This window comes from Silurus aristotelis (assembly GCF_946808225.1).
Source record: "Silurus aristotelis genome assembly, chromosome: 16".
Classification (NCBI taxonomy): domain Eukaryota; kingdom Metazoa; phylum Chordata; class Actinopteri; order Siluriformes; family Siluridae; genus Silurus; species Silurus aristotelis.
This window is the reverse complement of record NC_139589.1, coordinates 10,205,341-10,230,397: the sequence shown is the minus strand read 5'-3', so window position 1 is coordinate 10,230,397 and position 25,057 is coordinate 10,205,341. Positions and strand designations below refer to the sequence as shown.

The window sequence follows — 25,057 nt, the reverse complement described above, 5'->3', positions numbered from 1 at the left end:
TCATATATTTCACTAGATAACACTTGCATATTCACATATGATTTTAATGTGTAATTCAACATCCTTGTAGCATCCCCATCAGCTAAATTTTTATTTGCATATGCCTATTATTGGGAATAGAAACTTCTCATGAAGTGGGAATGGATGCCAATTTTATTTCTTGGACCAGTGACTATAAATAACACATCAGTTGTATTTTTTTAAATTTGGACTTTAATCCATTTGTTGGCATGATTGTGGCACTAGCACTGGTCTTATGTCAGCAGTGACACTGTCAGCAGTAAACAGCAGATCATTTACAAAGTGGACTCCACTATATTCGTAAAGCTTATTCGTAAATTCGTAAAGCTTTTTTGCTACATTTAATTTCGCTTTATTTCTGTAATGTTGTCCATGCAGTACACATATTGAAGCCCTTTTTGAGCTAATTTTGCCACAGTTTCCACAGTTTTTCCAAGGTTTTTAGACATGAGAGCAGGTTTATTGAGTTCAACCCTTCCTTGATTACTGTGGCTTGGTCCACCACATATGCCATTTTTAAATGATCTTCACTTGCTTTTTTTGTAAAATGTTAGAAGGTTAGTGTTTGTACAGATAATGAGAATAAGTTTCCGTTCTGCTTAATCCTTCCATTAACTCCATGGTTGACTTCTTTAAACAAGTGACTCAGCTTACCTTTATTTTACTAACTTGACAAGAAGTTGCAAAATCTTGACTTTTTCTGACAAGCTACTAGAAAATAAATTGGAACAAAAATCTGCTAAAATATTATATCACATTATTTATTGAGACAAATTGTCATGTATTGTGTCACATATGCAGGGTTAGAGCATTTTATTGAAACAGGCAAAAAATCTAAACATCATAAGGGCTAAGATCAGGCGATCAGAACACAAAATTCAATTAGGCAAGACAAGAATAAGAAATGAGAAAACAGAAACATCAAATCATTAGGAAACCATCAGTGTGAACAATAAACAAAAGGAGTCAGTAATTGTTAGATAAATAAAAAAGTCACTTCAGAAACACAAAACTCACAAACGGACAGACCCACACACACACACACACACACACACACACACACACACACACACACACACACACACACACACACACACACACACACACACCAACAGGAAAAGTGAGACCATCTTAGAATACAACACAGGGTGAACATGAATGAAACATACACAAATTACATTATTACATGAACACAAACAATGCATGGTCTTGATTGCAATTCCAATTCCAAAATGACCAAAAATGTTTATTTATTATTCAAATTCATAATTTTTAAAGTATATTTTCTCAGATTAAGCATTTTAGAGCAATTTATAAGTTTTCTATGTTCAATTGTAAATATAAATATGATTATATATATATATATATATATATATATATATATATATATATATATATATATATATATATATATATATATATATATATATATATAAAAAAGATATTTGTATGTCTGAAAAAATTATACCAGCCATGCACATGGTTCAAGAATATTAATAGCTCTACCAATATTCTATCTACAATACATGCATGTTGTTAATATTTCCACCATTTACACTGTAAATTAATGCTGAAAATTCAGCATACACATTCACCACTGCACACATCATTATCTCCCAGACCGCCCAGATGCTTAATACAGAACTATGTAGGTTACTATGTAGTTGCAATAGGCGTGAGTTAAAGTTATAACATAAGACTATTGTTAGCTAGCTAACATTTGCTGGAACATAAGATGGTTGAACTAGTTTTCCAGCCTTTTCAACATCCTACATGCACTGGTAAACTTATTTCTAATCCTGTCCATTCTCGTCACTCCAAATTAAAAACTCAACATCTTCACCTCCTGCCTTTTACTCAATGCCACTATCTCTAAAACATACAACATCACAGGTCTCACCACAGTCCTAAAAACTTTCCCTTTCACTTTTGCAGATACCCTTTTATCAAAAATCACTCCTGTCACTCTTCTCCACCCACTCCACCCTGCCTGCACTCTTTTCTTCACTTCTCTAACACACTCTCTATTACTTTGCACTGTTGAACCCAGGTACCTGAACTCCTCCACTTTCTCCACCTCTTCTCCCTGCAACCACACGACTCCACTGCCCTCCCTCTCATTCACACACATGTACTCTGTCTTACTCCTACTGACTTTCATTCCCCTTCTCTCCAGCACGTACAAGACTACAAGACAGTTATGTTTTTAATATCACCCAAATTCATGGGCATTGTTTAAGTTCAAATGCAGAGATAGACATTTACATTTTGTACTTTGTAAAATGTAATGAAAAGAATGTTTTAAGAAATCGTAGTAAAAAATTCACCAACATTATAACAAGACAAAGACTACTGCTCTGTTCTCCCAAGTGGCAGGGGTTTACTAGTAGTCATACTCCTGAGGTGGACATCCATTTCCATGTTGAGTAATTTGAGAGTGCTAAATAACCACCTGCTTACAGAGAACTTCACAATACCAATATATGCTTTTTTGTTAATCAACAATATGTTTTTAATGCAGTTTTCTTTTTGTTATTATCATTTGCAACAGTATCTTCAGTCAGATTCTTAAACTCAGATTTAGACTTTTGTTTAACTTCAGCTACCTTTCTTTTTTTTTTGCTTGTTTATGTATCAGCTCCTTTGTTTTAACAGGGTTTACACAGATATTTAGTCTTGGGCTATGTTCTTGGATCACTAATGATATCAGAGCTTGTAATTAAATGCGGTTTGGTGAAACAATACAACCGCTCAGGGCAATTAAAACAGCTGAACCAAAGTTAATTAAGATATTTCACAGTTGACATTTGATCTCATTTTAATTATATTTGCATAGAAGTATAAAATGATACTTTACTGGCATTAACAGTAGGGACATAAAACATATGTATCTTTATATGCCGATGATATGCTGTTGTACCTTTTGGATCTGATCGTAGGTATTCCACAAGTAGTTAAGATATTGAATCAATTTGGAACATTCTCAGGTTATAAATTCAATTTTGTTTCCCCATAAACAATAAGGGCCTCCATATTTCGAAGAATAATATACCCTTTCAGTTTTCTGTATCAGGTTTTACATACTTAGGGATAAATATTACACAGGGCTCTTCTAACCTTTAACTTTGCTTCTTTAATTAAAGTTAAAACTTGCAGGACGAATTAATTGTGTTTACAATTGTGATTACAATTAAATAACAAAATAAAAACATTTAACCATGGTGTCAGGGATTCACCCTGCCACGCCCCCCTCTGTAGCTGTCAGGGATTCACCCTGCCACGCCCCCCTCTGTAGCTGTCAGGGATTCACCCTGCCACGCCCCCCTCTGTAGCTGTCAGGGATTCACCCTGCCACGCCCCTCTCGATAGCAGTCACGCTGCTTCCCAAGATTACCGACAGCTGTGGCTCATGAAAGATCAGACTACATAAACTCACGTTCTTGAGTCACAGGCTGTCGGTCGTTGTATTGTCATGCAGGTAAATCGCGTGGCTGCTCAAACGCCGGGATTCACCGCTGGCTATTTCTCCGAACTCCATTTCCTTATTGGAGTACTCATTGCCGAAAGCTTTACTTACATTGGGATTAGGCGTTGGACATTCGCGCTCATAGTGGATACTTCGTTACGAGCGGATGTCTGTGTTTGCTTTTGTTTTCATCGGTTTATGAGTGTTTTGTTTTCTGCACCTCAATAAAGAACATGATTGGACTTTATCTGCTTCCGCGTCTGCAGCCTGACACATGGCTCTTGTATTTGTTTCAATGTAAAATGTATTTGTTTCATAAATCCTTTTTTCAGAAACTAGACAGTCTAATCTTCGTTTAATTGGGTGGAAAAACACCTAGTATTCGGAAGGAATTTCTCCAAAGACAAAAGGTTTAAGGTGGATTAGCACTACCTAATTTCATTTGTTTCAGAACCCCAAAGTTCCCTTTTAGGAACTCGAGCTGCTTTAGAAAGCTTTGGGAATGCAGCCATGTTGTTCATGCTCTGAATAATGTGTGCAAAAAAAATTTTTTAGGCAGGCTGTCATCAGTGGGGTGACGTCATGAACAGGAGGTATAAAACGCACATGGAGTGAAGCCAGCCCAGCTTCTGTTTAAATGTAAAAAAAAAAAATCTGTGTAAATGTAATGTTGTTTGTTTGTCTGTCAAAAAAAATAAATATGAAAATGAAAGCATAGATGAAAACCAAGCATACTTTTCGGCCATGTGTCCCTCCCTGCCCCCGATATATCACAGGGGGATACACACAGCCTTTGTGTTGCTTGTTTCGGGAACGGAGCATGCTAAGTCGGTTCTCAAGGGAGCCAAATGTTAGCGCTGCGCTCGCATGCCCATGCGATCACAACGCTCCCGGTGGGCACTCTTTGAAGAGGGTGCCCCCACTCCTTGCGGTTCTGGTCCCGCAATTTTCTTGCGATCCAGATAGCGAGGAGCTCCTGGAGGTTGTGACATGTGCCGTTCAGAAGCTAGATATAGTTTGTCTAGTTGATGAGCATTAAGCCCCTATCCAGTAAGCTCGACAAGCTCTTTTTGCTCCCGATGTCACAGCCTCCACATAGGGGTCTGCTACTTTTTCCTGACCTGCACACAGAGGTGTTGAGTTCCTGGTCCTGGGCCCTTCTTTGCCCGCCCCTTTAGCCCCAGGACTGCGGTGTATTCCAACAACACTGGGGCTATGAAGTCGTGCCACTGGTAAAAGAGACGCTAGCAGGCTATCTCTTTAGGTAGCAGTGTTACAGGCATACCAAGCTGACCTGCTGTGGGAGCTGGATGTGGGAGACATCGTGGGCGGCCGGATACAAGAGCTTTGCCGTACGGCAGGCCTGGCCCTATAAGCCCCTAATTGGCTGGTCTATAGCTGCCCTGACAACAACAAAGAGACATCTGTGGCTCACCCTGTCCGAAATTATGACAGGGACAAAGACGTGCTGCTAGAAGCCCCACTCTTGACCTCAGGCCTTTTTGGTGACTCCGTTAGTTTTCAGGAAGCAAAGAAACAATCGGCGGCATTCCAGCAGTACCTCCCATGCAGCCCCAACCACAACCCAGCACTTCCCACTGGCGTCAGGTCTTGTCCGGTTCAACGGGCTCTATTCCACTCTGGTGGGAAGCAAGCAGGCTCTGGTCATGGAATCAGCTGGTACTTCATAGTTCCCAAAAAGGACGGTGGGTTCCATCCTATTCTAGATCTACGTCAGCTAAACCGCTCTCTGATGAGGGTCCGGTTCAAAATGCTGACCCTCAAGCAGGTTGGGTCTCAGATCAGATCAGACGACTGGTTCGTCACGGTAGATCTAAAGGATGTGTACTTTAATGTACCCATCCTCCCTTCTCACAGGAAGTTCCCGAAGTTTGCTTTTGGGGTCAAAGCGTACCAATATTGGATTGTTCCACTCGGCCTTGCCTTATCACCTACACCATCACGAAATGTGTCGATGCAGCTCTGGCTTCGCTGAGACTTCAGGGCATCCGCATCCTCAACTATATCGATGATTGATTGATATTAGCTTGATCAGAGCAGTTAGTGGTCCAGCATCGAGATGTTGTTCTCGCTCACATGAAGGAACAGGGATTTTGTCTGAAAGCCGGGAAGAGTGTGCTTTCTCCATCACAGAGAACCACCTATCTCGGCGTCATATGGGATTTGACGACTATGCATATGCAGCTTTCCCCTGCCTGCATTGCGTCCATCCTTACTGCTGTCATTAAGGTTAGAGAAGGTCACTCACTGTCAGGCAGTTTCAGAGTCTGCTTGGGTTCATATCAGCAGCATCCAATGTCATTCCACTTGGCCTCTTGTATATGAGACCCCTTCAGTGGTGGCTCAGAGCCCATGGGTTCCATGGGCCCATGCCTACGTGCGATGTTTGGAGTCATCGCGGGTTCCTATCTCAAGGCCCCGTGCTGGGAGTCCATGGTCGTCGCATAGTGCTAAGAATGGATGCGTTCCTCTCGAGGTGGGGAGCAGTCATGAGTGGCCACTCTGCGCAAGGTCTATGGGAGAGTCCCCATCTACTATGGCACATCAATTGACTAGAGATGCTGGCTGTACATGCAAATTGAATTGCTGGAGCTTCAAAATGGTAAGGATAAGCTTCACTTTAGTAATTTCAACAATTAAAAAAAATAACTACTGTACTGTGCTATTATTACTCCTAATAATGCACTTTTCTGTGGGGTTTTTTCCTTTAAACTTTTTTTTTCTAATGATCAAGCTTTTGACATACAATAAGAATTATAGTAAGGAGAACTTAAATCTAATATCTGGACAGGCCTTAACAGGCTATGTGATTAGTTAATTTTATGGAGAATTCTTTGAGACATTCTTATTGTCATCTGTGTGTACTTTTTTAATCAGTCTTGTTCTGCTGTCACAGCTTTATTCATATTGTACTTGTGTTACTTGTTACTTCACACTCGTTTTTGTAGTTGTAGTCTCCAGGTCTCATAAAGCTCCACAGTCTGATTATTGGCATACATCTTTGTTCCCAGAATACGTTTTAAATAATTTTTGCATTGTCTGGCAGATAATAAATATAATATGCAAATAGTGTACTTCTTGGCTTTGTATGTTCAAACATTTAAAACATTTGAGTTTTCTGATGGTCTATGACTAAGTCAAGTGAAAAATGGGAGAATTAGAGAGAGAAAAAGCTGGAAATAAAATGCTTAATGAAAGAGGACAATGGAGCAATAAATTGGAGTTTCTACTGGCTGTGGCTGGAAATATTGTTGGTCTGGGAAACGTCTGGAGATTTCCATACCTGTGTTTCAAAAATGGAGGAGGTAACGACCTGAATAAGAGACAATATGATCTCAGTAATGAGAATGAGGCAACACAAGTTTTATGTACCTTATTTGTTCGTTTAGGGGCCTTCCTGATACCTTACTTTCTGTTTGCTGTGACTTGCGGTGTGCCTCTTTTTTTGTTGGACATTTGTATTGGTCAGTATACAAAACAAAGTCCAGCATTACTTTGGGGGAGACTCTGTCCATTAGCAGAAGGTAATTAATTTAGTGCATCTATTCAGCAAAGAATGGAGATAGAATAATAATACATATAAATATAGTAATAATATTAATTGCTAATGAAGTATATGTCTGACAAATAAAATTTAAGCTTAGTTACAGGGTTTATCATATATTTGCCAATGCAGTAAAACTTTAAAATGAATTATTCTTGGCAGGTTTTGGACATGGAGCCTATATAATTTCATTTTACAGCTGCATTTGCTATAATATGCTCTTGGCTTGGGCTCTTTTCTACTTCATTAAATCTTTAAGCTCCCAGTTACCATGGACCACTTGTGGCAATCTTTGGAACACAGGTATAGTAATCGGTTTTAAAAAAATTTTTTTTATTAATTTTTTTTTTTTTATACATAGTTTTCACTTATGATTTTGCATAGCTGTTCAAAATGTGTATGCATGGTTAATAAATGAAACTTTTGAAGCTTCACATTCTGTCTGTTAGCAAACACTCTTATTTTCAGATTAAAATTTGAATTTAAACAAAACACAACACAATAAGCAAATAGTAAGCCTTTTATTTTCTTTAAACATGGAAAGGTATGAAGATTTTCTATCTATGACTGAGTGAAGAATAAGGAGAATTAGAGCAAAAGACAGCTGAAAATAGAGAGTGAAGCAAAAGAAGTCAATATAGTAATAAAGTGAACTTTCTAGCAGGTTTTTTTATTTGTATGAATTTTCTTTATTAGACTTGAGACAAATCTTTTGACAGTTCGAAAAATCACCTACTGCCCAAAATCATTGTAACTCTCAGAGTCTAGTCTATCTAAGGCTGTCCAGTATGTGTCTGATACCCAGACATTTCCTTTTACCTTCACCCTTCACAGATGGCTTTATATTTCTATTTTTAGTCTGATTGGGTTATGTGTGTAAGTAATAATAATTGAGTGGTTTTTCCCACATCATTAGGTCTTTAATAAACCAAGCCAAATATAATTGAAACACATTGCCATTTAACATTAATTTAGCATTTAAATATGCAATGATGTACTTTTTTTGTATACCTCATGTTTTATTCTTCTCTCTCTATTAGTGAACTGTGTAGAACTCACATCAAACCAGACTAATATGATTCCCAACAGCACTCATGGAAATTTTACCATTTCTTCAGTCATTGAATTCTGGGAGTATGTTAATTATAAAAAACTATTAAAAATTTATATATATATATATATATATATATATATATATATATATATATATATATATATATATATATATATATATATATATATATATATATATATATATATATATATAAAGTTTATCATACAGATATCTATTTCACTAACATTTTTTTGCTGACTTCAAGGGGAAGAGTGCTGAACATATCCCCAGGTATGGAGATACTGGGTAATTTGAACTGGGAGATTTTTCTCTGTTTACTGGTGAGTTGGGCAGCCTGTTATTTCTGCATCTGGAAAGGGGTCAAGTCAACTGGAAAGGTCAGATTTTGGTTTGAAAATATTTGCATCAAACTCACCGGAAAACAAAATAATAACTATTTTGCAAAATAAATGATAAAAAAAGGCTTATAAACATCATTGTAAAAGTGTGACTATAACCTATATGATATCCTGTATATTTTGACAGGCAGTGTATTTTACAGCCACCTTTCCATATGTTATGTTGTTCTTGCTGCTGTTGAGAGGGCTAACTTTACCTGGTGCACTGACTGGTATAAAGTATTACTTGTATCCACAACCTTCACGCCTGATGGACCCACAGGTTAGTTAAGACAAGACACATTCTGTATAATCAAAGATTGTATACAGCATACAAAAATAAGTATTTCTGCCTCATTTAAACATCATATAGGTTTGGATTGATGCAGGGACTCAGATTTTTTTCTCCTACAGTTTGGCGACTGGTACCTTAACTGTTCTTGGAAGTTACAATAGTTACAAAACTAACTGCTATAGGTAAGCACCGAGAAAATAAAACAATGATGGCAGTGCGGTGCATATATTGCTTATGCTAAATAAAAACAAAAATACTGTACTGTACTGTATATTTCTCATGTCTTGTAGATACAGCATTTGGTTGTGTGTGCTCAATAGCTGCACTAGTTTCATAGCTGGATTTGTGGTCTTTTCTGTTCTTGGGTTCATGGCAGAGAAGTTGGGAGTTGACATTGAAGATGCAGCAAAGCCAGGTGGATTGTATGCATTTTATTAAATACAAAGTGTGTACAGTGTATATATACTAAAGAATCCCTAGTATCACAATTAATATATAAAAAGCATTTGAATAAGCACACAAATATATGTAGCATGTTTCTTAATAAAGGTCCAGGTCTGGCATTCATAACCTACCCTCAGGCAGTAGCCATGATGCCTCTGCCACAACTGTGGTCAGTCTGTTTCTTCATCATGCTAATTTTATTGGGCCTGGATACACAGGTAGGAAGATGCTCGCTTTTAATTTTTTTTTAATTTTGCCTGCTTCTTGGATGCCATTGGGGAAAAAAACCCGAAACACTTTTACATTTGTTTAGTTTGTTGGACTTGAGCTGATAACATCTTCATCAATTGATATGTTTCCCAACGTGCTGCGGAGGCCTTACAGGAGAGAGATTTTCCTTTTTTTCTTCTGCACTGGCTGCTTTTGCTTTCAAATTCTAATGACAACTCAGGTAATACTATACACAGTATACACACTATATAAAATAAGTAATAGGTGTACTTGATAGAACGTTGGGATGCATAATAAACTGGCAATGTTTTTCATTTTTTTTATTATAGCACACTTATTGTAAGTGTTTTTTTATGATTTAAGACACGGAGATAATGTTTTCATTTTCTATTTTTTTTTTCACTAGGGAGGAGTCTACATCTTTCAACTTATTGACTATTATGGAAGTAGTGGCGCTTGCTTACTTTTTATGTGTTTAATTGAAACTCTTGTAATTGGCTGGATTTTTGGTATGTGCTACTGCTATTACATATGAGTCTTTTCTAAATACAGTAAACGTTATATAGTAAACACCTAATATTTTGAAAAATCAGGAGCTGATCGCATGTTTGCTGTCATTGAGGACATGTGTGATCAACCACCATGTGCATTTTTCAAATACTGCTGGCGTTATTTCACACCACTGATGTGCCTTGTAAGTTATTATATTTGACTTAGACTATAAGCAGATAACAGGTTGATATTGTAATATGTTATCTTTTTATTTTTATGACAAATTTCCAGAAATGTTGGCAAGGAGACTTATATAAATTTTGTTTATAAAAATGTCTAAACGTCAGATAAAAAGCTGTAACATTGGACACAAATTAATAACTGAAAAAGAGAGGCTGGTAAAAAGAAAAGCTCTGGCATTTTTTCCAAAAAGTCTACAATGTTTAAATACAGCAATGTTATCATTGACAAACTGCTGTGGTATAAGGGGACACAGTTTTGGATGTGCTGCTCTGAGAAAATATTTATTTTTATATCATCTTCATCATTATGAACATCACACAACCTTTCCTTTTTTTTTTTTAGGGAGCTTTCATTTTTTACCTGTCAAAATACAAGCCCCTCATGTATAACAATGTTTATGTATATCCAAACTGGGCTTATGGTCTTGGATGGCTCATGACCACATTTTCACCTGTACTGGTCATTACATGGGGTTTGGTGAAGCTATGCACCCACTCAGGATCACTGAAGCAGGTAGACAAAGAATATACAAAGATGCTTCATTGCATTACATAGCATAACATATTTCATAGTTGATATTTTCTCTCTTTTGATCGGCTTCTGTGTATAACTTATTGATTGCATAACAAGTGAAAACAAAATGTATCATGTGTTTTTTTTTCTGAACAGCGCTTTAAAACTCTGTGTACTCCAGATAAAAAACTCCCGATGACTCGAATGCAAAGAGCACAGATGCAGATCATTGAGACTCTAATGACAGAAATATGATGATCATTTGTTCTTCAGTGCATCAGATCAGAAGATATTTTATATATATATATATATATATATATATATATATATATATATATATATATATATATATATATATATATATATATATATATATATGTGTGTGTGTGTGTGTGTGTGTGTGTGTGTGTGTGTGTGTGTGTGTGTGAAGATAAAAAAAAAGGATCCTTAGCACAAGTGTGTGTGTGTGTGTGTGTGTGTGTGTGTGTGTGTGTGTGTGTGTATGTGTGTGTGTGTGTGTGTGTGTGTGTGTGTGTGTGTGTGTGTGTGTGTGTGTGTAGTTATGCTTACTGCATATGCTTGTTGTTGTAATTTTTTTTTACATCATTAATCCCACTTGAATTGTTACTAACTGCATCTTATCTTTTTGCCATATGTATACAGACAAACACCAAGGAAGTAACTTAGACATGAAGAAAAACAAAAACACACAGCCTTTCCCAATTTAATTACATATAAATCTTATTAAATACTATTAATATCACTATACTTTGGCTAAAATCAGGGCCAGCATTGATTCAGCATTGAAGCACTTATTGAGGTAGTGTGTTACAAAATATATACATTTGAATAATAATAAGTCTTTTTTTAATTAAATTAATAAAATATAGCGTGAAATGCAGATAAGTAGCCTAAGGAGAATTCAGCACTGATGCGTATTGTTACGTCCCAGTTTAGGTTGGGGCACACAGTGTGATTAAATGCATGGGGTGGTGGATAATAGGTGGATCTGAGTGTATTTGGTATTTTGAGTGATGAAGAATGGAACACAAACATCGGGTATCTAATTACAGGAGGAAAATAGTAAAATGTATAATACAGCTTCGGGATAGACTTCATAATAAACAAAAAACACTTTTTTTTTCACAAACACTAAGTCACCTACAAACAAACTCAAAAGAAAACAATTCCCTAACTTACACCCAATAGAAATGGCAGCCAAACATCTACTGCCGGTAAACAAGACAACACACGGATGTACATATATTATAAATGTATAATATAGCCAGTATTTACAATAAGCTAAGCAAGGTCAGAACAGGACAGGGCAAACTCGGAGACAGAACGGGCCTAAGTTAGTAACGGTAAATCACAAAGCACGGAACAGAATAACAAAAGAACAAAGTGAGCATTAAAGGTTATAGGTGAGGTTAAATAAGCTCCCAATTCCCACTACCGACCTCATTTTATAGGTTGCCTCCTAGTGACATCATCTACAGGAAGTGGGCACAGCTTTAGTTAACTGGAGTGCAGCTAAGCCATGGACTGGAGGGTCAGGATGGCACCTGCACACATAAACCACACACCACAAAAAAACAATATAATACAACAGTATACAACAATTTTGTTACTATATTACTGAAACAAATACTCTTAAGACAAAAAACATTATTCTTTCAACAAGAGATGATTAAAATTTAGCAGCTCTGACACACACAACACAAATCACAGGTTTGTATTATGCTCTGCTTTATTGATTTTAGAGCAACAATTTGATTGATATATTTCAAACGCCGTTTAAAAAGAAAATTGTTTTCTGTAAGGAGATTCGTTTAACATTTATAGAAGTTGCAACTATATATCTGATATCGTAATACAAATATGATGACAAGTAAATGCAACTATTAGTGGATTAAAAAAAAAGCCATGCATTTAATAAAAATTCTAGTTAGCTAGAATTTAGTAGTAGAAGTTAAAAGTAGTACAAAAGTTAGTCATTTATATAATAAATGAAAGATAGATGTATAGATACACAGTATACAAGAGGAAACAGATACAGTGTGTACAAAATAATGGAAATGTAATCAGTAATACCAAATAAGTAATAATAATAATAATAATAATAATAATAATAATAATAATAATAATCCCTGCATCTTCTTTTAATATTTGGTTTTATATTTTGGTTAATGAAAAGGTGAAACAAAAATAAGTGTGCAACCAAAAATAAAGTGCAAATTGTTGTTGCCAAATGAATAAAATATAAAATGCAAACCTTCAGGTTTGTCCCAATCCTCTTCATGAATAAATCTGAGCTATAGAAAAATGTAATCCAAAATCACAAACAATATTTTACCATTTTATAATATCCAGCAATTCGGTTCCATACTGGTATTGTAAAAATATTTTAAGAATAGATCATGCAAAAAAGGCCTCTATGTGATAAACTTTATCAGAAAGATTATTGAATGCTGCAATGATTTGCATGTTATTTACATATAACATGCAAATCATTGCATGTTAGATGTAAATAACATGAGTCAGAGTAGTAAATTTGCAGCACAGTTAGACTGTAACTCCAAAAATGTAAAGCCAAAATGACTGTTGTTCTTACTGTGTAGATACTGTACAGTATGCGCTCCTCTCTTCTCCTTGATCTTATTCCATAAATGTAAAAAATAAAAAACTTTATATTTAATAAACTATAATATTCTGACCCCCAGCCTCCACTGGCCGCTTAAATCAAATCACCATGGACATCTAAACATACTTTTGTGTTTAAACTTATGTCTTATATATTGTTAAATTTTTCCAAATTATGTAAGACATGCAATAATGTGCATATAAATAGTGACATATACAATACTACATTATTTTACAACATTAGAAGCTTATGCATGCTTTATTTAGCATTTTCATATTCCTGTTTTAATAAAGGATAAAAACAGCATCTGTAATCATTAAAGAAGTACATTGGAAATGTCAATTATCTGAACTTTGGGTAAAGTCTGTGAAAATCTGGTGCTGTTGCTTGAATATTTAATTTCATTATTTCAAAAAGCTTATCTTTTATTTTTTTATTATTTGAAATAATAACCCCATGATGAATTAATGAATTATTATCTTTATTATTATACAGTGAGACAGAGTAGTGAATTTGCAGCACAGTTAGACTGTAACTGTAAAATATAAAAGCAATATAAAAAAATGTTAAATAGGTTTGTAAGTGAATAAATGAGGACATTAATATGATGAAAGAATTTGCATGCAATTCCAGTTACGAAAAAAGAACACACTGTGTGTCATTGCACTACGTGTGTGCGTGCGCGTGTGTATGTGTGTGTGTGTGTGTGTGTGTGTGTGTGTGTGTGTGTGTGTGTGTGTGTGTGTGTGTGTGTGTGTGTTTATTCGTCCTTAATCCCACTTGTGCTATAATTTCACTTTGACAGCAGCACTGATCTTGATTAAATAGATGTTCTTTTATTTTCTATAATAACAACTCTGACAGCAGTTACATTAATATACTCATTCTAATGTTAGAACATACACATGCATGGCCTTGTATAGTGGACACTATATATCAATTAAGACAATTTTAACAGAATAATAAAAAAGCATTCACTGGGTAAAATGTTTGTACTTGAAAGACCAAATGGTGCAAACACACAGCAATTCAATGCATATCTCATTGTAATGTTCTTTATATTTGCAATTACTTTATTTACAAAACCTGTCCCTGATCGTCAGGTGTTTCAGTCGTTGACTTTCTGTCAGACAATATTTTTGGGTATTTGTTAAGATCGAGCAGCACAGCATCTGTAAAAATGTACAGGTTGATAAAACAGTCCGAATGTTTTAAGTTTGTGCGATAGTTACCTGTATTTGTAGGGACAACTATGATGAGTCCTCTGAGCCACACATCCAGTTATAAACCTCAGTTTTGTGAGCTGACAAAAAGATAAACTACAGCATGTAATAGATAAAATATTTATGAGCATGCTGATAAAGCTAATTAACAAAGACTGCATTATTTGATTTGGCCCATCACAAAGCGATTAATGTTACCTACCACCCAAATTTAACCCAAATATTTTCATATAATAGTACATTTTAAAGTGGTTTACTTTCTTTTTTTTGTATTAATTAAAACAAAAATTACTGTGGATTTAAATAATTTATCATGATATTTTATTTGGTATAACCTTTTAAAACACCCATATAATAAAAGAAAAAATTTCAATCTTGTATTTTGCCCATTGTTTTGTATATTTTCTAAATTATATTTTTAAATGATTAAAGCATGTATTCAAATTCAATCCATAAAAAAACCCATAAAAAAACACGTGTGTGTATATATATATATATATATATATATATATATATATATATATATATATATATATATATATATATATATATATATATATATATTTATATATATATATATATATTTATATATATATATATATATATATATATATATATATATATATATATATATATATATATATATATATATATATATATATATATACACATACATGTTTTTTTATGGATACTTTGATTGTAGGACATTGTAAGTGCTAACAGTTGGGATGTCTCCAGTCCCTGTCATTCCTCCCACTTTCCACCAGAGTGCGCCATGACCACCAAGACTGTGTCCTATTGGATTGCAGTTTCCAGAAGCCTCTTCCTGAGAACTAATTGCAAACTCCTCTTAGTTCCAAGCAGGAGGTTTTTAAAAAGAGACACACACATTTACTTACATTGCTGTGTATTGTCTATATAATGGGTTCTATGTTCTATGCCAGCCTATTTTTCCATGTTTTGCCATGCTTTAAGGTTCTTGTGATCGGTGATCATCGTGAATGGATGCACCGCCCCTTCCAACCAGTGGCGCCACTTCTTAAACGCCAGCTTGATGGCAGGCAGCTCTCGATTTCCGATGTCGTAGTTCTGTTCTGTGGGAGAGAGCTTCTTAGAAGAAAAGGTGCAGGGTTGTAGCTGTGGAGGGTTACCCATCTGTTGGGATAGAGCGGCCCCTGCACCAGGGGAGGAGTCATCCACTTCCACTAAGAACGGAAGCTGGGGATCCGGGTGTCATAGAAGAGGGATGGTACTGCACCTCCATTTCAGTTCGAGGAAAGCCTCTTCGGCTTCCGGGTTCGACACAATGGTCTTTGCCTTTTCCTTCAGGAGTAAAGTGAGCGGGGCGGTGACCAAGCTGAAGCCCCAGATGAACCGTTGGTAGAAGTTGGAAAACCCTAGGAAGTGCTGGAGCTCCTTGCTGGAACCCGGATGGGGCCAGTCCAGCACTGCTTTTACCTTCTCCTGGTCCATCCGTACCCCTGATGGACTGATGTCGTACCCCAGAAACTGTACCTTGGACCGGTGGAACTCACATTTCTCCCGATTCAGGTAGAGCTGGTGTTCCTGTAATCGTTCCACGACTTGTGTGACGTGGACACAATGTTCCATAGGGTCTCAGGAGAAGATAAGGATGTAGTCAATGTAGACGATGAACTGGTGGAACACCGTGGAACACCGTGGGTGAAATTGACAGTCCATACGGCATGATTCGGTACTCATAGTGCCCTGAGGGGGTGATGAATGGCATCTTTCACTCGTCGCCCTTGCGGAATGCGCACCAAGTTGTAGGCACTTCGGAGGTCCAACTTGGTGAAAACCTGTGCTCCACGGAGATCCTCAAGAGCGGCAGGGTCCAGAGGGAGTGGGTACGGGAGTGGTGATCTGTGAGTTAAGATTGCGATAAACAATACATGCCCGGAGGCCTCCGCCCTTCTTCTCCAAGAAAAAGAAGCTGGAGGCCGCTGGGGAAGAGGATGGCATGATGAAGCCCTACCTTAAGGTTTTCTGGATGTAGCCCTCCATCGCTCCATGCTCTGGGACAGACAATGAGTACACCTGACCTTTGGGCAACTTGGCACCTGGCACCAGGTCGATAGCGCAATACCATGGAATTCAGAAGGATTCATAAAGCATGGCTGTATGTATGACTATATCCTATAACAGGGTTTACTCAAACAGTGAATAAAGAGTTAAGCAATAATTAGAGTTTTTTTCTTACTACACATTCATCAAAATAGTCAGGACACTAAAACATGGTTTCTTACAGTACATAGTTGCATAACTTTAACTGCAAGTCAAAACCTTTTTTTTTTACAATAAGATTTTACAATGAATTCTCCATTGATTATTATACACACACACACACACACACACACACACACACACACACACACACACACACACACACACACACACACACACCTGAAACCTGAAACATTGAAACACCAACCAGCAGATGTCACACTTGCATTGTGAGTAGCTGCCATAGTGTGTAGTGCTCTAAACTTTATTTCAGGCCAAGGTCCGTGTAGCAAAAATGATTCCTTGTGTTCATATCAGTTGATTTTATATTTCCATGTTTTCAACCTGTTTTTGTAATGCATTTAGACTTACACTTGAAAGTGTTCCGTCTGACTTAAAATTGCTCTTAGATGTTTTTGATGTGAAAAGATTGAGTATTTGATTACAGAGGTTGAATACATCCTGTTTTATTATCTTTTAGATTTTTTTACACATCTGTGGACAAATTAATTGATTGGTGCATCATTTGTTAAGGCACACACCTGCAATTTTTATGAGAGAACCTTAATGTGTTTTTTCAATTGAAAAGAGGATTTGATCTTAAAGAATAGATCGAAGAAATTGTGTAGCTGACCTACTGCAAAAGTTTCTCCCATCTCCAGAGTAACAGATAGTCAACTTTTTTACTAAGGTTTTTCTCCCCCAATTGCTCAGTTTGCCTTGGCTCCCAGCTATAGAAAGAGACCTTGATGTTGATACTGTGATCTTGGAAATCTTCAGTGCAGCAAAACATTTTGCAGCCTTCCTCAGATATGTGCCTTAAAACAATTATGAGCTATGCAGGCAGTTTATTTTACCTCATTGATTGATTTTTGTTTTCGTATTCATTTTTTAGCTGTTTACCTGTATACTTAGATACATAGATATGTGTGTGTCTTTCCAAATCATGTCCAAAGTGATTTTTTTTAGAGCTGAACTCCAATCAAAAGTGTAGAAACATTTAAGATGATCCAGAGAAACACTGCAGATAAGTTTGAAGATAAGGGTCTTAGCAAAGCAATTGAATGTTATATTTCAAGTTTTTCTTGTTAAGAACTTTGCAAAGTTATCAGAAATTTTTAGCTCTTGCTGTCACAATGCATAGCGGACTGAAAATTGATGTAAAAAAAAAGAAAGCATCTTAGAATAATCCTGCAACATAACAAAATGTAATCTTATGGTTTGAATACTCTCTGAATGCACATTATTAGTCATGTCTTCTTTGCCTGTCATTAAGCATTCATTGAAGTCATATGGTATTAGGGGCCTTGTTAGAATTGCTCATTGTTCACTGTAGCCAGAGTGAAAGCACTTAAAGTTAAGAAGAAGAAGAGAAATTGAAAGGCTCAGGATAAAAATAGAATAGGATTTTATCCTAATACGAATCATCTAATGAATCATCTTGGACACTAGAGCAAAATGATTTTTATGAAGTAAATGAGCTTAAGATTGGTTAACCTTTAGCAAATTATATTCAGTATATCATGAACTTAATATGGCATTTAATTAAAAAATTATTGAAGGTAGTACTAATAAATGTTAGTTTATATTTGCTATTTCTTTTTGACTTACATGCTAAGTTGCATAAATTGTATCAGGGCCAGACACTGTATGCAAATTCTATTCTTGAAATGACAGTCTTTTGTAACATATGGTGATTGTGACACTACTGAAGCTGTTATTAATAATGCACCAGGAAATTACATAAAACTTAAAAGTTTTGAGTGGCATGAAGTGGGAGAAAAAAACACTGACCTTGTAATGAAACCTAAAATCAGGAAACACAGTGTCAAGATGTTTGAAAGCACATGGCATAAAATAACATGGAATAACATAAAATTCACTTTGTATGGTACAAGGCTTATCAAACTAACACTATTCTTAAAAAGAATTTCAGGAAATGTCTTCAAAGGTTTCAAAGATCCCATACTTAGAGTAGGAGATGTTCTATCTAAAAACATCAAAGATTTACAAAGATTGACATCACACTTTTCTTTCACAGAATCCAACGCACTAAGACTTAGAAAAAGATGTGAAAGGAAACACAGAAAATAACACAAAAAAAGACATGTGCCAATCAATTTTAATGATTGAATTAATGTAGGGAGACTGTTTTAAGTGCAGATTTCTGGTTTTGACACAGGAATCTGTAACAGTTGATAGACTTGTCAAAGATGATGCTTTTAGTTTAGAGTCAGAGCATTGGACAGAGTTTCTCTTGGGCAGTTGTGTAGAACTTACTCTGTAGAACCAGTGTTGTGTAACCTCTCTATCTTTCTCTCTTGACAACCTTTCCTAAATTGACTATTGATCTGTGTGAGCTAAAGCATTTGTGCCATTTGCACAGAAGAGACTGTTAGAGGCACCTTGTAAGTCCACACCTCTGATTGACTGCATTGCTCTGAACTCATTAGACTGACTTTTCCAATATCTACTGAGGCCAGTTGCAACCTACATCATTTTACTAAGTTCACTGCTATCCATTGGTGCTAAATGTAAACAGACTTGGAACTGTCTTCAACTCTCCATTTGGATAATGGACTGTCAGACTGATCTATGCATGCAAAGGTCATGTAAAAAAAAACACTGAAATGTTTTACCTCACAGTTTATTTTGTAGGCATGGAAGCTGAGGATTTTGTAGGTTGTCTTTTGATTTTCCTTGCACCTTTGTTGAAATCAAAAACATACAGAAGGACAGGGTACATAACAAAGAAAGAAAGACAGATATACCATTAGAACAACCTGCCTAATATTGTGTTGGTCCACCTTTTTCTGCTAAAACAGTTCAGACCTGTCAAACATTGACAGGCATCATTGTGCCTTGGCCACCTATAACCCTGTTGTGTGTTTACCACTGTTTCTTCCTTGGACCACTTTTGATAAATACTGGCTACTGCAGACTGGGAACATCCCACAAGAGCTGCAGTTTTGGAGATGCTCTGACCCAGTAATCTAGCCATCACAATATGGCCCTTGTCAAACTCCTTAAAGCGTTAATGCTTGCCCATTTTTCCTGCTTCTAACACATCAACTTTGAGGACAAAATCTCATCTAATATAACCCAACCACTAACAAGTGCCATGATGAAGAAATAATCAGTGTTATTCACTCACCAGTCAGAATGTTATAATGGTATGCCTGGTCAGTGTATCTAGTGTTATGCCGGGTCGGTGTAAACAGTTATGCTATTCCAGTAACTATAAATTCTACAGTTTAATATATGAAAAGAATCAATCTTTGGAGCATGTTTTATAGGTATATAATCAATAGTGGGGTGGTGTTATTAATCATGATATTAATTATTTTAAACAATCGAATCAATTATACTTGATCCGCTATATGCATCAAGTGTAAGCTTTAAAACAATTAAAACCATTATTTCTATTTAAAAAAAAAAAAATAAAAAAAAAAAAATATATATATATATATATATATATATATATATATATATATATACACACATACAGAATGTCATTATGAAATAAAATGCCTTTAATACATTTCCCAAGCCAATTTGCAAGACAATCTAAAGGTTTACTGGTTAATGACACTAATAATTAAGGACAGCTGAAAACAAACAAAATACATTTGGCTGTTGATGAGATACACCATAGGATGTTCTAGGAAGCACAGTCAGCGCTGTTTCCTGAGGTCATCAGATATTTTAGGTTTTTCTGCATTAGACTACTTATAGGGTTGATGAGACTTCAACTTGTGTCATAGCAACATTTGACTGCTGCACACTGCTCTTCATCCAACACAGTCCTGATTTTCGGCCAAGAAATCCTATATATATGGCCTGTTTGAACAGCAGCAAGAGGAATGGAGGAGAATGTTGGCCCATGTTACCCATATTGGCAAATGCAAGCATTGAGCGCTAATATAATTGTGCTTTTAAGGCTGTCCAGAAAAGCTCCAATAAGAAGCTGTCACACTTCAGATGAGGTCAATGGCCTCTGCATTACACCTCAACTACCTCTACCAGTATGTTCATAGCAAGGGCAAGAGGATAACCGTGTAATGATGCCCTTGTTTAATCAATGCTGAAATCTGATGTGGAGGATCGGATGGTGAATCTCGGGCTAAAGCTGGTGTAATAGTTCATGATGTCCACAATCTTCAAAGGGACATGATGTTGGGTCAATGCAACCTCAACCAACCAGAAAAGTATTGATTCCTAAGCATTGGTAAGTTCTAACCACAGCAAAACACTGATGTCTTTTCTCCTCTCATGCTGCTCTAATCAGATGTGTGATGACACCTGGAATTCCCTGTCCCCACCAACCTCCCTTTTGCATTGCTGGTTCGATATATATAGGCATTCTGGAGGAAAAGTTTACTCATATATCAAAACAGAATTCTGAGGAAAATCTCTGAACTGATCAATGCTCTTAAAATTCTCTGTTATTATGATAGATTGTTTCTGCAAAACTGCATTTTTTGGCTACTCTCACCCTCTGCCAGGTATCCCTCAAGATTTTCCAGAACAACCACAAGAGACTTGGGCAGTAGGTCCTCCAATGTTTTTTTTTTAACCTGCTTTAACATGGGTCTGTTCATGTCAAAAGTATTTGGAAATATTAGTTACTTCCTAATGGTTTTCAATAAGTATTTTAACTTTATGTACATTTTTCGGAATTTATAAGAGTTGTTTAATGTTCTTTAGTGCCATTGTACTATGTATTTATGAACTCAGTTTGTACAATTTCATAAAACATTATAAAGAAATAATTATATTTATTGGGTCAATGTAACTATACCAGCCAAAACCATCATGTAGTAAAGATGACTAACATGAGAATAGTAGCATGTAAATCAGGATGGTCTTTCTTTGTCCTGTAAGCAATCTGGTAATTTACTGTTTGTTTTATTGCTTTTTCCTTAAGCATGTTCTTTTGTTGTTGCACCATCAGTGGTGCAATAATAACTATATTATTTTATATATCTATTTAAATAAATCTGTTTAAATAATCTCTATTATAAATCAGTTGAGTAAGGACTTCAGGAAGATTGTTTGTTGAATGGCTGCTCATATTGATAAGGCTCTGGCCCACCTACCTTTATTAACCAGCCACCACTAATGGTACAGATGTAGATAAGCTCACATGCTACATATATTTGCTTTCTTATTTCCTTTCAGACAGCCTAGAGTGCCATTTATTACACAAGCAAATGTAAATAAAAAAATCTGACACATATATTAGGACAGTAGTCATCATCATAGAAACCTTTGAATATCTTTTGCAATGTCTACATTGAATCATTTGTCATCTTTAAAATTATTTACCCCATACAAAAACACAAAATTTCAATTCTATTTATTACAAATGATTGCAAAACCACCAGGGACCAGTCAAGCCTGGCAATTATTGCCATTATATGTTTTGAACAATGAATACAGTAGTAATTATAACAAACTTAGCAGGCAAAATTTAATAAATAAACAAAAACAAAATGGAAACTTCTGTGACAGTTGTTAAATGCAGATCTGTTTGGTTTGTATGGGTTCTATAAAGCAAACTGAAAAGAAGTGTATGGAACCAAAAGGTCAATCTAATTAGACAAGACAACATAAGTGTATGATAGATAGACAGAAACATCTATGAAATGTCAGGCATCAAACATCCAGTGGCACACACACACACACACACACACACACACACACACACACACACACACACACACACACACACACACACACACACACTGTTTAGTGTCCATCTCCAAGTATACAAAATTCCCTGTTTGGTCTGATTTACAGACTGTGCTTGATTTGTTTGTATTTCTATATTTTTGTTTGTTTATTTGGTTTTTGTTTGTTTTTCATTTCTAAACATGCATAATTGGCCTTTATCTGTAAAATAATAAAACAGCTTCTCTGAACAAAAAACACCTTAGTGGAACTACCAGTGATAAGACTGTCAGTCAGATGTACAGGAATAAGAATAAAGAATAAATAGCTTGCTAAGGAATTTTAAAAAAGTAATAGAATTTCACAACTTGGGAATTGGGTGTAAAATTATATTTAAAGAATTAGACATCCCAGTAAGCACTGCTGGATCAATAGTCTGAACTGAAAGCACCATTGCGCCATTCCACCACTACCGAGACAAGTTGAATGCCTAGACAGAGATTTGTGTGGGATGCCACAATGAGGCCAACAGTCACCCTGGAGGAGTTGCAGAGTACAGTGGCTAAAAGTAAAATGAAGTTGCACCAGACAATCAGATAAGAGCTCTGAATAATTAGTAGGTAGCTAGAAAGGAACCATTTACATTATCACATTATGAAATCTTGAAAGATTTTGTCACTGACAGGAATCCTAACTATAAAATGTAATCATCAAAATAGCAGGTGCTAAAATAAAGTAGGGTTTTTGAGATTATTGAGGGTTATAGACTGTGTCTGAGCCTCAGTACAAGTAGAGTATTTAGTACTCAAAAAATACCTGATCAAATCAGGATGTGATGAATCAAATTGTCTTATAATATCTTAATTATATCTTAATTCATTCATACAACACTGATCTGAACACTTGAAATGAAACAAAATTGTTTCAGTGTATGTGTGGTGCAAACTTAATGCATGCAAATTACAGTAACAGTAATTACAATAACAGTATCTCTACAGTATGAGATTTTTTTCTGGGAACACTTTTCGTCCTCAAAACAGAGGCTTCTGGATGATGCCACATACAGGGGTATAGTAGAAGAGAACCTGCTCTAAAACAAAACAAAATGAAATGAACACAAGGCCAAGGCAAACCAGGGGTGGATAAAAAAGAAATATATATATATATATATATATATATATATATATATATATATATATATATATATATATATATATATATATATATATATATATATATATATGTGTGTGTGTGTGTGTGTGTGTGTGTGTGTGTGTGTGTGTGTGTGTGTTCTAAAGAGACCTAGTCAAAGTCCAGATCTAAATCAAATGTAGAAGTTCTGGCACTGTTTGAAAATTGTCTGAAAAAATTACACCCTCTCAGCCTGTAGATCCTGAAGCAAACCTGATAGGAAGAGTGAAAATATTACTCTCAAACAGTGTGCAAATTTGGAAGACTTAAAGCTGTGAGCAGCAGACGTTAGTTCTACCAACTGATAAAAGGGTTTACATACTTATGCAAGCAGCATTTTTTAAACTAATTTAATGATCTGTTGACAAATGTACTTTTAATAGCAATAAGAACTTTGGCTGGAACAATTTTTGTGTCATTCAAACTTGTAACTATACTGTATATAATGACTATATATAATGTTTTCCTGAAAATAAGACCAGGTCTTATATAAAATTTTTCTCCAAAAGGCACGGTAGGGCTTATTTTCGGCCCTTTCTGTCAGTAGTACTGGCCGTTGTACCTTAGACTATATTAGCAATGGGTCTGTTTCTTTAACCAATCAGATTTCAAATTTGCCTCACAGGGCCAGCTAGCAGGCCCAGAAGAGCGTCAGCATTTTTCTGTCCTCTGATTGGTTGGCCAACTTTGACTAGCAAAACACGTCGTAGTGCTCTGCACACATTAATACATTAGAGTTGCTGTTAAAAATACTTTTTTATGCCCACAATGGCTGACGGAGGAAGAGAAATTGATTTGGTCTCAGACATTCTATTCTATTTTATATACATTAAATCAAGTTTTTGTCATGTTATTAGACAAATATTGATTCCAGATGATGTAGGTGGCACAGTTACAGTTGTAGTGTAGAGGTTTGAAGCTAGCTTCAGTAAAATGTTATTTACCCTCCATATGCGAAATGCCTCTCTCTCTGTAATGCCACGTGTTGTTTTATTGCGTTTTTGTATATTATTAATGGTTTCTATAATCGCGACGTGAGTGTGTGGTGGTATTAAGAGGTGGATTAAGTCTGGTAAGTCCCCACTGAAGGCCCAGGTACCAAATGCACGGCCCACCACTAAATTATACAGTACTTGCAAATTGCAAATAACACATGACATTAATTAAGAATGTTCCATGCAACAAGTAAGCAATTGTGGTAAATGTAAAGCAGCTTCATAAAATTCTCAGGCACAGCATTATTAAATGTAACTTAATTAGAAAAGCCACAAAACAAAGATATTAATAACCTATGTCAGTACAACTGCTCTAATAGATTGCAGGTGGAAAGTTTATGGAATCACAACTAATCATCATCACC

At 35.8% G+C, this 25,057-nt stretch overlaps 1 protein-coding gene across 2 annotated transcripts; it reads left to right on the top strand.

Annotated features, from left to right (window-relative positions):
• Nucleotides 1–6,500: 6,500 nt before the first annotated feature.
• LOC310738534 (sodium- and chloride-dependent betaine transporter-like) lies at nt 6,501–11,013 on the top strand. Of its 2 annotated transcripts, XM_083563573.1 has the most exons (14): nt 6,501–6,813; nt 6,898–7,032; nt 7,215–7,355; nt 8,093–8,186; nt 8,372–8,504; nt 8,653–8,787; nt 8,878–8,981; nt 9,090–9,214; nt 9,349–9,461; nt 9,557–9,694; nt 9,881–9,983; nt 10,068–10,168; nt 10,552–10,722; nt 10,879–11,013. In XM_083563573.1, exons 1-14 carry the CDS (start codon nt 6,657–6,659, stop codon nt 10,975–10,977), a joined length of 1,749 nt encoding a protein of 582 aa, XP_083419699.1. In that variant the 5' UTR covers nt 6,501–6,656; the 3' UTR covers nt 10,978–11,013. The 2 variants fall into 2 exon arrangements, with proteins under 2 accessions (XP_083419699.1, XP_083419700.1); XM_083563574.1 differs by lacking the exons at nt 9,881–9,983; nt 10,068–10,168 and having other exon boundaries at nt 6,502–6,813.
• Nucleotides 11,014–25,057: the final 14,044 nt, after the last annotated feature.